Source organism: Mobula hypostoma, chromosome 11 (genome assembly GCF_963921235.1).
Source record: "Mobula hypostoma chromosome 11, sMobHyp1.1, whole genome shotgun sequence".
NCBI classification, from domain to species: domain Eukaryota; kingdom Metazoa; phylum Chordata; class Chondrichthyes; order Myliobatiformes; family Myliobatidae; genus Mobula; species Mobula hypostoma.
The window spans coordinates 36,283,007-36,298,394 of NC_086107.1; the positions used below are offsets into that span (position 1 = coordinate 36,283,007).

General features: G+C 38.1%; 1 protein-coding gene across 1 annotated transcript in view; it reads right to left on the bottom strand.

The window, feature by feature from the left end:
* LOC134354260 (serine/threonine-protein kinase BRSK2-like) overlaps positions 1-14,975 on the bottom strand; it is a 1,028,846-nt gene extending 1,013,871 nt beyond the window's left edge. The window contains 1 exon segment of the mRNA XM_063063164.1: positions 14,733-14,975. Within this exon segment, the coding sequence (XP_062919234.1) occupies positions 14,733-14,823 (91 nt within the window). The 5' untranslated portion in view covers positions 14,824-14,975.
* Positions 14,976-15,388: the final 413 nt, after the last annotated feature.

The following is a 15,388-nucleotide window of genomic DNA, read 5'->3' on the forward strand; positions in this document are numbered from 1 at the left end:
AACCTCTTTTGTCCATTATTTGAAAAACTGATTGCTTTGCATTGAGTTCAGACATGGGTCAGGAATAAATCTAATGGAGTATTGAGAGCAGTTTTGTGCCCCTTATCTCCAAAAAGCTGCACTGGCATTGGAGAGGGTCCAGGGGAAGTTCACACGAATGATTCTGAGAATGAAAGGGCTAACGTATCAGGAGCGTTTGTTGGCTCTGGGCCTATACTCGCTGGATTTTGAAAGAATGATGGGGGAAATCTCACTGAAACCTATTGAATATTGAAAGGCCTGGATAGAGTGGATGTGGAGAGGATATTTTCTATTGCGGGGGAGTCTAGGACCAGAATGTACAGCCTCAGAATAGAGGCACATTCATTTAAAACTGATGCAGAGGAATTCATTTAGCCAGAGGGTGGTGAAATTCGTTGCCACAGACAGATGTGGGGGCCAAGTCATTGGGTATATTTAATAGGTTCTTGATTAGTCAGGGCACCAAAGGTTACGAGGAGAAGACAGGAGAAACAGATTGAGAGGGATAATAAATCAGCTATGATGGAATGGCGGAGAAAGCACGATGGGCCAAATGGCCTAATTCTGCCCCTATGTTTTATGGTCTTATGGAATACAGTCCATGCACCTGCCCACATCATAACAAATTCTGCAACAAACAAAGATCCTTTGACCTGAACCATTAGTTCAGTTTCTCTCTCCACAGATAATACCTGCTGGTGCTTGCCAGTCTTCGCTGTTTTTATTTAATGCCTGGAGCTAGGCAATGTTTTTATTTACAGCCAATTTCTTTTTCTTATCCAGGGTGTAATCTGAATCTATAGGTTTGAGCTGTCAGGACGTACTATGCTATTAAGTTCCTCAGTCCATTTCGTTATAAATTCAAGGTGGTCAAGGTTGGTCAGGCAATATTTTCTCAAGTCAGCCGTTAGTCATGTTACTGATACACCTATGATCAAAGTTAAGCAATTCCACTATTTGCATGAGTCAATAGTTCTGCAGCTGCATTCATTTTATTACTTTCTAAAATATCGATACATGAATCCTCTTCCATCTCTTTAGGGAAAATTAGCTTCCTTATTATGATCATTCGTCCCTTACAAATTTATATCCAAGCATCTTTCAGGACTTTAAAACTATTCTATTACAAGGAATTTATTTGCCTCAAGCTTACTTAAGCCCTTCTACAAATTTCATTCCACTAACATTGAAATAATTGATTATACTCATTTCATAGGACTATACCGCTCAGATCTTTGTCTGTAAATAATCAAGGCAATAATTTAGACTTCTTCCTGATCATCAGATGCAAATCAATTTGGATTGTTTTTAAATAAGGTTTTCATTTCTTCTTTGACTACCCTAATATACCCTGGAAGAGTGGGAAAATTTTCACCATTAAGCTTAGAATAAGCTGCCTGCTAATTTCTAATGTCTATGTTAATGTTTTTGTTTCTTTGTAGTGAGATGTACAGTGGAGAAAAGTGCCCATAGATAGCACCCCTGACCTTGTAGTATGTTTGCAGCACTGCACTGGAGCTTCAGTCAGGGGTTTTCACTAACTCTCCAGAGAATAAACCTACCATCATTTGATTGAGAGGACAGGGCATTAACAAAATAGGCCAGACAACTCCTACATAGCAGCATTCAACCTTTGTTACCTCTTTTGTATCATTACTCCTTTTACATTGATGTCTCTATGTGTCTCATAAACTTCATTCATATCTACTAAACTAAATAGGCAAGACATAGAAGGATAATGTCCTATTTAAATCTTCACCAAAAATATCAGATTATTTGACTATAAGAACACCACAACTAATTTTATCTAGCCACTCTTTCACATCTGCTCATTTCACTTTTAATTATAAATTATATAATTTGATAACTAGCCTTGGGACATTTATATTTCCTTTAGACCAGGGGTTCCCAACCTTTTAATGCCAAGGATTCTTACCGTTAACCCCTCGAGGAGTCCATGGACCCCAGTTTGGAACTCTTGCTTCAGAACTATAAAAATGTGCAATATTTTAAAATATAATTAAGAAATCCAGAGAAAGTTGAAACCCAAGTATATTATTCTCACAGAATTGAAGTGAACAAAAAATTTCAAAAACTGACATTTTAAAGCAAAATTGAGTGAATTTAAGGTGATTAATGAAATTTTAAAATAATTGATTGTGGTTTTACAAAATAATATACTGAACTGCTGATTATTCATGCAAACAGACAAAAATTAAATTATAAATGGCAATGTTTTATAAAGAACTCATAGTAATGCTTTCTATTACACCCACCACTACACTTCAGAAATCTTGGTGACCATCACAAACACGAATGATCTGCGTGAAAATAGAGATCCATCTCAAGAATTTGAAAGGACTCACTCACCAACTTACACTCGATAAAGTTGCAATATATATTGTTTGGGCCTGTTGTACAAGTTAAAATATAATAGCCACATACCAACTATAAAAGCATGCTATTTGATACAGCATCCCATTAGCACAGGCTCGCAGGGGATTAACACATCAAATTCCTCCTGAAATTGCCTTGCTTGTTCAGTAAATTCTAGTACAATTAAATCCTGAAATCCACATGTATTCAATAGAAACAGTGCCTTAAATAAACTCTTTTACTGTATCATAGCATGTTCTTTATCATAAACTGAAACTAACCATTGTTCAGAATTATTAAAGATTAGCTTTACTTGCCACATGAACATTGAAACATCCAGACAGATAGTGAAATGCATCAATGGCCAACACATGCCAAGGATGAGCTTAGTAGTAGCCCACAAGTATTGGCATGTGTGCGACACCAACACAGCATGTCCACAATCTACTCATCCTAACCAATACGTCTTTGAAATGTGGGAAGAAACCAGAGCACCTTCAGGAAACACATATGGTCACAGGGAAAATGTACAAACTCCTTACAGACAAGTAACCTCAAATGTTGGTGCTGGAAAGCATTACACCAACATCTTCCTTACCATTACAAGCAACACACATCAAAGTTGCTGGTGAACGCAGCAGGCCAAGCAGCATCTATAGGAAGAGGCGCAGTCGACGTTTCAGGCCGAGACCCTTCGTCAGGACTAACTGAAGGAAGAGTGAGTAAGGGATTTGAAAGCTGGAGGGGGAGGGGGAGATGCAAAATTACCATTACACATGGATTATGATTATGAATTATCACTGTAACACCGCCCAATTCAATCCCTGCCCCAGCTCATTTGCTACCAACAACCTCAAATGTATTGTTGTGTCCACACTCAATCACCTAATATTTCGTATGATCTCTCCTGTGGATCTCCCTACAAACTTAAGACATGTCAATTTTAAAATTCTCACACTTGTTTCCAAACCTTCTAATCCAAGATATTAAAACTTCTTATTGTTGCAGTCCCCTCAAAACTATCTATGCTCCCATGTTGGATTGGGGTTTGAATTGTTATTTTTCTTGTAGTTTAACTTTCTTTATGCTTGCTTATATCACATTTGTAATAGTTTGGTAAATTTTCAGCAAATAGTATAGTTGATTCTGTATTTGTCGAGTAATTTCTCTGCAGCCTGTGTCATGCCTTTGAATCTGACTGTCTTATAAGTTGTTCCTCATCAATAGAATGTCCATCTGTCAAGTTCGAGCTAGTTTTTAGTGCATGATCACAACTTATTTGGTCTCTTGTTTCTTTGCGGTAAATTACCGTTACTTCCTTGTTATGAACACCTAATAAAATAATTGTAACCACAAGATTTATGCATCATTCTTGACTTCCTAAGAGCCTTCTGGATCATAATATCTCCAGATCCAACACTTACATCTGGCCCTTGATAAACCCCAATTTTGGCCACATTAGCATTAGTAGCCATCCTTTCAACTGTTCAAGTCAAACATTCTAAAATTCTCTGTGCAAACATCTCTGCCTGTCTAATACTTCTTCCTTCTTCAAGATGCTCCTTAAAGTTCTGATTTTGGTACAGGTGTTGCACATAATTAAAAGCTCCATTCAAAACTAATAGGGCCTGGTATTAATTATAGCTTCATTAAGCTCCTTTGAGGAGCCATGGGATTATTTCTTAAACTAAAGATGCCGTGCAAGTTGCATTCGTCCAAATAGTAAACAAGGTCAATAATTTGAAGCAGAGTTGAATTCAAATTACTTAAAGCATTTTCATCTGCACAAGTTTGAATATATTAACACAATAACAAACAAAATCTGTTTTCAAAGTGACTCGATCCAGAGTAAATATGGAACAAAATATTATAGTGGTAGAATCAGATAGTTATGCCTAATCTTGTTTCTAACAACCAAATCAGTGCCATAAAACAAATAACCACACATGTTAAGGTTAACAACACACAAGTCAACCTCAAGTTACTCTATAGAAGAGAAAGGAGTTTTCTTTAAAACGTAAATGATTGTTTTGAATCTACAGGCTGAGTGGATAAGAGACTAGACAATTGTAAATACTGTCATTCCATCCTATAACAAGTTTTACCACACAAATATAGGAATTATTTCTGTTCCTTAGATGAAAACTGTCAGTGCTCTTCAGAATTATTGCCCACAGCCAATCAGTATTCAATCAATTTACTAAATATCTTAGATGGGCAAAATAAATGTAAAAGCTTACCTCAGAAGTTACCTTCTTCCCAACCAAATTATTTGCTCAGCAAAATTTAAACACTACTAGATCCAAACAAGATTTTTTGTGATACATTAAGCAAACTGAAGAGGAATGTCATTTATAATAACAGGGTTGCTCATTGAAGCCCTTTTAGGGCTCTTATGTACAATGATGGACTTCAACCAGGACACATTGAATTCAAATATTTATCTGTGTCAATGCTCAGAAATAAACGTTCCAACAATTTAGATGTTTTCAATGACCATTAATACTTGAAAGATGGAAGGCAGTCCATCAGAATATACACCAACAAGCTGCTTTGGAATATGTCTGGAAGTTAGATATTGCTTCACCATCAGTTTTCAGAAGAAGGAAGTCAGAAAACAAACATTTTATAGTGTTATGCCCTGGAGATATTCAATAAAAAGATAAATACTTTTGCTCAAAAATACTACTTATGAAATCGGAGTTTGTTGAAGCACTGTACATAATCTATAAAGACATCACAAACTTGCTATGAAAAAAGCCATATTTTGATACAGTGAGCATTCTCAAATAGCAAGCAAAGATTAACCAGAATACAAGAAGACTTTTAACCAACAGGACTCACTAATGCTTTCTGCAGTATTAACAATAATCTTGTACAAGATTTGAAGCGACAGCTTTACCCATTTTAGGCAAGGTTAACTGTATTACAAATCAGCACCAAGGACATATTCAACACCTTTCAGATTACACCCAGTCTTGTGATAGTATGATTCACGAGCATTTCCACTGTCACCTATCAAGGTGTTCTGAACTGATGGAAAATTACAGAGGCAGCACAGCACCAACATTGCAGTGGGTACTTAGTTTATATTAAAACTTGTTCGAAGGTGACATTGGATCAATTTCACTCCCACGGACATATTCAAATAAGAAATTGCCCATTAGCTTTGGCAGGTATGGTCGTTCAGCCAAATTTAATCCTATTCCACTCCCTCCCCGAATACTTATACAATCATTTTACTACATTCTAAGCCTAGTTCATAGACTTTCCATTATCTTCCCAAACTCCAGAGCCAGGCATAATTCAAACACCCCCAAGATCCGGAATGTCAGGACCCTCCCCTTCTGATTCAGACCATGAGCACTTTTGTGCTGTCCCATTTCCAAACTACTGGCCCACCAAACACAAATACCTCAACTATAGTCAGCAAAATTAAAAAACTGTATTACAGTCCACAGAGATTAATTGTGATTACATTAGAGCATGAACAGCAAACCCTCTCAAAGATGACTCTTGCATTCATGTGTTTACTTTGGATGCAATGGAAAAGTTTTTGTAGGATAAAATTGTGTACCAAAATCAGTTAAGGAAGCCAGCTTTTCTATTCCAAGTTGCTGATGTGTTATTTGACAAACCATAAATGTCTGACTGCTTTTACGTTATTACAAGAAGCACGGCAGCATTCTAATTCTAATTGTTTCTGTAGCTGGAAAGAGAGAAGGGAGGCATGAAAAAAAGTGTATCCAAAAATACTGACACCATGTTTGCACTATACAAAAATAACATTAAAATACACTTATAACTGGTTTAGTATTCCCAAACACTTAACCAATCATGTTAAAATGCTAACTACTGAAATCTCGTGACCAGAATTTAGCTGAGATAATTCTGTTGACAGTTTATTATCCGCTGAAGCTTTTGAATGTGGACATATTTGCAAACAATATATTTAAAAGGCTCCATCAATGCAACAGAATGTTATAAGACGCTTCAAGGAATTTAAATAAAATTTATCTTCAAGCTACAATTGAAAATAATTATAGTGGACAGATAACAATATTAAATTAAACATGTTACATTTAAAGAGAGTCATAGAAGGATGCAGGTCATCAACTACAGCCAATAAATGTTACCCTAGCCAACAATATCCCTACTGCATATAAAGGAATTTTAAAAATAAAGCAGAGTCAAGGGATTGTGATAGAATTGGACAATATAATTTAGTCACTTACTTAAGACTTCTAAAATTTCATTAGCAAATGCTATTACTTTGGCAGTTTTAAGCAGTGCTTCAAGAGTGAGAATATTTGCTTCCACTCCAGTTTTTCAGATTCCAAGACAATGCATGAGGCCAATGTGTGAAATATGGATTCTACCACTAAAGGCACAGTTCATGGTTGGTGGGCAGGGAGCTGTGTAATTTGAGAGATGGTGCTCTCATTCCACTGTTACTGAATGCTCCCAATATATGAACTCAAGGCTGTTAATCCTATCCCAAACGTTCTTTCATCACTTTAAAATATCACAAACAAAGGATTCCCAACTACCAATGATAATGTTGCATTCCCCACCCCCCTCCACAAAAGGCACTTTTCCTCCTCCTGGTAATTTCTTCGATGTACTAATTATAAAGTGAACAAATTGGACAGACGGCTTGTTGGGTCAATGATCCTTTTCATTCTCAGAGTTAAGTGAAATGTTAACATTGGACGCGTCTGAATTATGACACTTCATCACCTAGACACTGATGGAAGTTCCAGAGACATTCTTATAATAATATTTAGTCATACTTTCCAGTTCCCAAAGCATCCATGCTCAATTTAATAAATATGCTCTACTGTATTCATAAACTGTCCAATTAAATTCTTTTGATTTTTAAATCAGTCTCAATTTATGATCCTTTAACTTCTCTATTTAGAACACACTTATACCAGATTTGTGCTCTTCTTCTTACTCCTCGTGTTTGCTTCTTTTTAGTTTCTTTTGGATTAGTTGATCCTTCCACTGCTATTCAAGTTCAAGTTCCTTTTTTTGCCATTCAACTGTACACACATATACCCTCAAATGAAACAAAGTTCCTCCGGACCAAGCTGCAGAACACAGTACATACAACTCACACACATAACAAAATATTTGAAATAAATTAACAAATAAAAAGGTGCATATATGATACAAGTTATAAAAGGAAACAGTATAACACTATTGCCGCTTCAAGCGTGATGAGACCCCTGGGTGACAGCAGGGAGTTCAATAGCCCAACAGCCTGGCGGACAATGCTGCTTCCCATCCCAATTGTTCTTGTCTTAATGCTATGGTACCATCTGCCTCATTCATGGTAGAGGGTCAAAGGGATTGAGGGACGAGGTGAGATGGTCCATTATGTGCACTCCTAGAAGCTTGGTACTGCAAAATCTCTCTATAGAGAAGGCACTGTAACAGGGGTCCAAGTGAGCTGCTGTACATATACAATCACATTATCATTGGGGAAAGAATGTTCTTCAAAGGCATCTTTGATCTTTCTAATAGCATTCTTTCCTGGGGCTGAAGTGTCATTAAGATCATTATCTGGCTTACCAACATTAAGCTTGAAGCTGATCTGTATTTTAGAAATATTGAACATTGTTTCTACTAACATAATTGTCTTCCATTTTAAAATCTTGAATTAAATATTCTTAAAATTCTTGCAACTGGATGTGCTTATTGCCAAGTAATTTCTTGCCACAACCTATTTAGAGTTATTGATCGTACTGCAGTTCAAATTTAAATTCTATTTTATACCAAGTATCTTTTTATTGGCAAACTAACAAAACAAGGCTAACTTTGTCTACTGAGTTGACACCATTTTAAAAAAGTAAAAATTAGTAGATTTCTTTTGCCTTGAAGATCTGATCCGAAACATCTATCATGGTCAGATTCAACAATGCTGAAAATAATTCTGGTTCAGTCAAATGGACTGGAATAAAACTGGCAAGTAGATAACAGAGTTTGAGAGAAAACTCAAGACAATGGCCTCAGCCTTTCCAATACTTAGCCCCAGGAAGTGTTTGCTCATTCAATACAGAACTTTAAAGCGGCCACCTAATAATTTAGAAATAAGGAAAAAGATCAAGAAGTGTTGGTGAGACAGTGTTGTTTCTCATCATCATAGCAAATATAGAAACCAACATTGTGGGTGATCAGCAGTTTAGTGGGAAAGGAATTAGAAGGAAAACTGAAGACAGGTATAACAATTATACCCCAATGGACGAGAAGGGAAGAGGGGAACAGGCAGAATTTCATGAGTACCTCACTTCTGGAGACCAGAAGACAAACGGAAATTGATAAAAACAAGGATCATCTCACAGAACTTGGAAAATCCTGCTCTGGTACTCAAATAACGCAGATGATCCGGGACATCATCCACCTTCCCAAATGTTTTTGTTCTTAATTGTATTCATGACTGAAAATCAATAAATAATTCTAAAGAGCCCAGAAATTTCACCTTGTACTCATTCTGGTTCTAAAGTACAATGCTGCCTGCAAAATGCTAATTTTCAATGCATTTACACCATATGTATCACTATTAAAATAAATGAATTTGATGTGGAGGCTGTGACCCACTAGAGGAAACAGCCCATCAGCAAATAGCACATCAATCACTCTCAGAACTCTGGATACTTCAACTCTTATTCTTCTAATGGGCATTTTACTAAAGGAACAACATTCTCACCTTATAAATTTAATGAGCCTAAGTGATTCCAATACAGAAATATTCTTCACTGAGAATGGAGAGCTATACTTCATTTAGGAGCCTAAATAAGATCTTCCTAGAAAATAATCACGATTTCCTTACTTGTGTAATCCAAGTACCTTTCAACTCAGGCAACAAGCTGTTTACCTTCTTATTGGGACAGTGCCTACTTTCTGCATTTCAAGATTCATTGGCAGAGAAAGACAGCAGTTTGCTTGTAATGGTGAAAGGAATGTGGGAGTTATCTTTGCAAATCAGAATCTTAGAAAGATGAGCAGCTTTCACAGACTACAGAAATGTCTGATGTTGATTTATTTGCTCTAGCCCGCTCTAGCAGTGAATGACTAAATTAACCCTCCACCATATTAGTCCAAGTCTGCATCCCCTGAATTTAAGATACATGACCTTGCACTTAAATATGGAAAATGAAAATATACCCGTTTGTACTAATTTTATCCTGGTTACCCATTCTCAATTGCCTTCTTCAAAGAATAAATTATTGCTAACCACTGCAAAAGGACAGTGAAATAATCCCATAACTAAACTAAAGCTACAGACTACTGAACACCTGTTTGGTTCAACTGGGGTAAATTGAATTCAGATTAATGTGGGTCCCAAGAGGGTATCCACTATATTCAATAACACAAAGGGAGCATATCCCTCGACTCTCAGAACAACGCCACTAACTTAAATTCAACACTGTATTCAGAAAGCATACAAGATTTGCATAATCCTACTAAAAGACAAGCATACCCACTCAAGCTTCCAAATTAACATCTATTCATAGAGGCTGTCTATGAATCAGTATACTGCCTGTTACCAGCAACAAATTCAGATCTACATGAGTGAAAATTTCTCCATGGTATCAGATCAAATGTTGCAACTCCAATTGGATAACAGACTTTGGATTTCTTTAACACTCCTTCCACAGTTATCTAAATGGAAAGAGGGGTGGGTTGAAGATTACGGAAAAGAGTGGGGTAGGAATAGATGATTTTAAAGTAAAGTCTCTTGTCAAAACACTCAGTAACTCACTATATCCTGAAAGAATGGGTGAATCTGTTTACATAATATTCTTAAATGGCATACTGGAATGCTTGAATCCATTTTTGTCTCAAGGGTTTTACATTTTGTCTGCTAGTTCCAATAATTTGATCTGAAGTGATTTTTTTTTTAAAAAGCAGTACAGTTCAAGTTCAGAAAACCATAGTACAAACTCAATTCTGATTTGGCTTCTATCTCGAGCATCAAACTGAAGAAGACAACAGTGTTTTGATATTAAAATTAAAGCAGAGTTAAACAAAGGAGGAATTAATATTGAGTTAGATTACTACGAGGTCTGCAAATTCAAAATATTTAATTTCTCAGCTCCCAGTTTTTGCTCTCTTATTCACAAACAGCAGCTTGCAGTATCTGCAGAACAGATCTACCGAGGAATTTAAGGAGATTTGACCAAAACCTCAAGCAAATTTCCTCATACGCATCAGGTAGAACATTCTGATTAGTTGCATCACTATCTGTTATAGAGATGCTGACACACAGGATTGGAAAAGGCTGCAGAGGACTGTGGATTCACACAGCCACACCATGAGTAGCAGAATTCCCACTAACAAGGACATCTTCAATAGGCGATGCCTTAAGGCAGCAGAATCCATTAAGAATCCTCACTATCCAGGACATGCCCTCATCTCAATGCTACCACCAGGAAGGTGGTACAAGAGCCTGAAGACACATATTCAACACTTTAGAAATAGCTTCATCAGATGTCTGAACGGACCATGAGTACCACCTCACTTTTTGCTCCTCTTGCACTTTTTAAAAAAAATATATTTCTTATTGCAACTTACAGAAATTATTTTTATGCATTGCGCTGTACTGCTACCCAAAAAACAACACATTTGATGACACAGGTCAGTGATAATTAACCACATTCAGAGCTGTTTAGACCTAAAAACCCATTACAAAGCTCATGCCTTATCAGCAGCTATTTCACTTCTCTGCCTGTACATATCTGAGAACAGACTCGTTGCAGCAGGAATGCAAAACACTAGAGAGGATTCACAAAATCCTCCAAATCAACTGGCAGGAAAAACCACTCTCAGTGTCTTGTCCCAAGACAAGATCGTAAGTAGACCACATCATTCAACAAGCCTGACCTCAGACCCCTGACCAGTCACTGCTCTCAGAGCCTGATCAGGGCAAGAGATTAGTAAGAATGCTTCAAGGATGATTACTAAAGCCTCTCTAGGGGAAAAAAAAATCAACAATTCTCTCATCAGTTTACCAGAATCCCTCTGCCCACAAATACACAAAATATGGAAACAGCATCCATAATAGTATTAAAAATCTGAAGTGCAGCAAAAACAAAAAAATCGAGGACTGCACTTCTTCCTTTAGTATTCACCTACCAACTCAGTCAAGAACCTCCCAGGTCACCTGTGGCAGAGTCTGTGGGTTCCATGCTGACCACATTAGTCATCTAAGAACCAGTCAAACTTGAGCGAAGGCAAGTCATCCTTGAATCCAAAGGATTGCTTTAGCATTCACAAAATAAACTATCACCAAACTACATTAGCTCAAATTATGAAAAACATTTTCCTGAACTAAAAGTACTCTAACAAGAGCCAGGATGTTACATCAAAATAAACAGGAAAACTTTTTCTTTTGTTTTTCAGGGCAGGTTGGCCAAGGAGAGGAAGTGAAACATTGTAATAGTAAAAAAAAGCATCTGGTATAAAAACTAACTTCCCAAATGTGGTCAGATATACAGCAACAATTGTCCTGTATCCAGTGACTTCACTAACATTCCAGTGCAACAAGAGCTCCCAGTTCCCCCAATCCACCATTGTGCCATTTATCTCTGATCAATGTATTTTCAATGATATTTATTTTTAATGATGAGTAGCATTGCTAATGATATTATTGCCTTCTCCCTCCTGCTAACAAACCTACTAAGGTCGGCTTCTTTGTTGTCAGACTAATTTATAAACTGAAGCACAGATTAAGTAACAAGCTGTGTGTGAACAGTGTTGCTTACTAATTCAACGTGTAGTACAAGACTTTACATTGCTCCTACAATATAATCGAATTCATTTAAAATTACTATTCACCAACTGTTTTGAGGCAGGAGTCAAATCCAATCCACCTCCACATTTGGAAGTGATTTTTGCCTTGATCACAATCCATTGTTTTGCCTGTTACCTAATCTCATTGCTTCCGACAGTCGCCCCTACAATGGAAAGATGTGTCGCCCCCGGAGGTTAGTACAAATTGGGCTTCAGCGAATCTCATAAAATACCCCCTGCCGTACAGCAAGATATAAAAAGGTTTATTTTAAAAGACATTACAACGAATTATTTTTCTTCGGACATATTATTACAGTCTGCAAAGGGTCTAAATCACCAATAAGCAACTCTGGCCAAAGGCTGTAATAAAACAAACTGCAACTTTGTGGTTATAAACGCTTAAAAATGTACCCCCCAGGGTTAGATGCGAGAACGCTGCTGTGCTGAAGTGCCAGCTGGCCATTTATAACACATTCCCGTCCGGTTAACATAACCCTGGACTGTATTTTAAACATTATATCGCCCAAAAGTGATACTGTACAACTGCGGAAGTAACGTTTGTCACTTCGCATCTTTCCAGCTATGATGCATCAAATACATTTCCAGTTCAGGGTGCCATTGAACGTGTTCGCTGCGTCTCATTGCAATGCTAAACTAAAGCTCTGATTGGAAACGGGAGTTGGAAAACACGTCCAACTACATGTTCCAAATTAAGGGCGATGTCGGCCTAAACGGCATCAGCTGAATTCGCTCCATCTGCCACTACCGACAAGGATTCGACCCGAAGCGTTTTAATCCTGGTACAGTACCCCGCACACCGCTAACTCGTCTCTCCAGTATTATACTGGCCAACAGGGGAAATAATCAGCCTCCCCGGATAATGAAAATCCTCCATCTGTTAAGCCCTTCTTAAAATAATGACCTCTCTCTCTAAATAATACTTTCCGGGCTGTCGGAAACAAAGATGTAAATGGAAAGATGTACATTAAAAATAATGGGCTTTTAAAATTAAAAGAGAGCCAGGACTGTGGTGTGGGCGACAGGAGGCAATGTTTCCCCGGATAATAAAAGGGGAGGGGGCACGGCCAGCGGGGTTCATGCGAGAGAAACTGAGGAGCTGATGCCAGGAAGTGTTCGGATCCGCAGCGACACGTGGGTCAAAGAATCGTTGAGATAGAACCTTGCCGATTCATTGTTTCCATCCCAGGTCGACAGAGGGCATTTACATACAAATCTTCGAGTGAGTGATTATGGTTACTGATGCTGGTTGCTACTGATGGGACCTCTGCGCGGTGATTCCCGTCTTAAGCTGCATTATTAACTCAGCCTAGTTTGCGCATACCGCCACAAACACAATCATCAATTTCAAACAAGCCAGATTGAAGAGCTCCCCCTCACTATGCAAACAATTCAAACGGTGCTTAGGTGTTAATGCAATATACAAGCGAGCGCAAATATTTATTCAGTCATCTTTTCCTCCTTTTACTGCGTCCGCGGAAAACCGCGCTCGCTGGCGATTCCCATCTCTCCACCTTCAAACACACCTTTTTGAAGGTACTGAGTTACTTTATTTCAAGGCATCCGGCACATGGAAAATGCCAGAAAACCAATGCACTTTCCTTTGCGAAATCATCACTCTGCCGTACGATGAGACCCTCAAAAGTGTGTTTTTTTTTCTTAAATCAAGACTCCGAGAATCATCACCCACCCATGAATACATAATCATCTGCTTGTTCTGGTTCTGTCGTAGCTGTGGACTAATCGGTCAATAAAACAGCAGAAATGTTGTCTCAGAGCACCGCCGCCTCGGATTAACAAAGCTAAATGCGGTGCACTTGACTAAAAGCCTGGTTTCAAAGAGACCGGGGTGCATTACAGTATTTGCTGAGCCCACTACCATCTACAATGCAAAAGAAACCGGGCATGCCCAACAAACTGCAAATGACTAGGGCAGCAGCTGGTAAGGTAACGCCTATTGTAGTCTCAGACAACAGATGGACAAGCTTTGCGTTCGTACAGTATGCTGTAAACGCATCAATTCTTTCAAGCACTCTTTAAATAACCCGAAACATTTTCTACTTCCTTTCGGAAGCACCCTAAAAGATGGCAGAAATATTCAGCGTTTGATCATTCCCCTAACAGCGCAATTTATGTTGAAATAACATCTTACATTACAATGCTATCTTTGAAATACCAATTTGATTAGACTTAATCAACATTGCTCAGAAGAAATCACAGAAAGGGATATCCCCGGACTCCAGTTCCTACAAAGTACACTTAAGCTTGGTGGTACCACAGACGAGCATGCAGCATTGCTGTTCAGCAACACTTCCAACAGAGAATAAAACTGTTTCCTATATTAAATTTCTCAACAATTCCAAAATAAAACGCTATTAGCATTACAAAGAAATATTCAAACGGTACAAGACATCATTACACCGCAAGCCGCATTACAAGATACTCCACTAGCTTGATACAATAATAAGTGGAGCAGTTATTGATATTGACTAGTGTATGTCATTAAAATTTGCGCAAACCTGTCTGTCCCTTTCCAAGCGTTTTTTCCAGTCGATATGGTCCCACATATTGAGCATGTTGGGCTCCCCCGATTTCTTTACCCGTTGACATTTTGACCGGGCTTTTTTCAAAACAAAATCCTTTGCAGATCCACTAATAGGTGGGTTTTCTGTAAATTCTTTTTTTTCCCTGCAATTATTTTTGCAAAGAAAAAGGAAAAGGGCTATGATCCATACACCATTGTGCTGCACGCCAGTTCTACACCATGAAACAGTAGATACGATGCTATACGCTGAGCAACCTAAAATGCTAGCGGAAGCGCCTTGACGCGATGTGATTGACATCACAACGAGCCACACATTGCAATAAGACTCTGACAGCGCCGCTGCAGCAAACACCAGCCACATTACAATGTAACGGGGAACTTCAAAGCGAAGTCACTCATTTTCTCAGAAAAGTGTACAATTTAAAAAGTGACTGAGGGGAGTGATGCATTCGAAATTGAAAGAGTGACCCCTGAAAATAATAACGTCCAAGTATGTTTCCAAGACCACGGTAAAACTACAAAGCCCACAGTGCACCGCTTCTAGCAGGCACCTGTTCAGTGATTGCTGTGATCGCGAGCTGATGGTTTTAAAATTTCCGCTCTCAGGCGTTGAGGGGACCCATCGGCTTT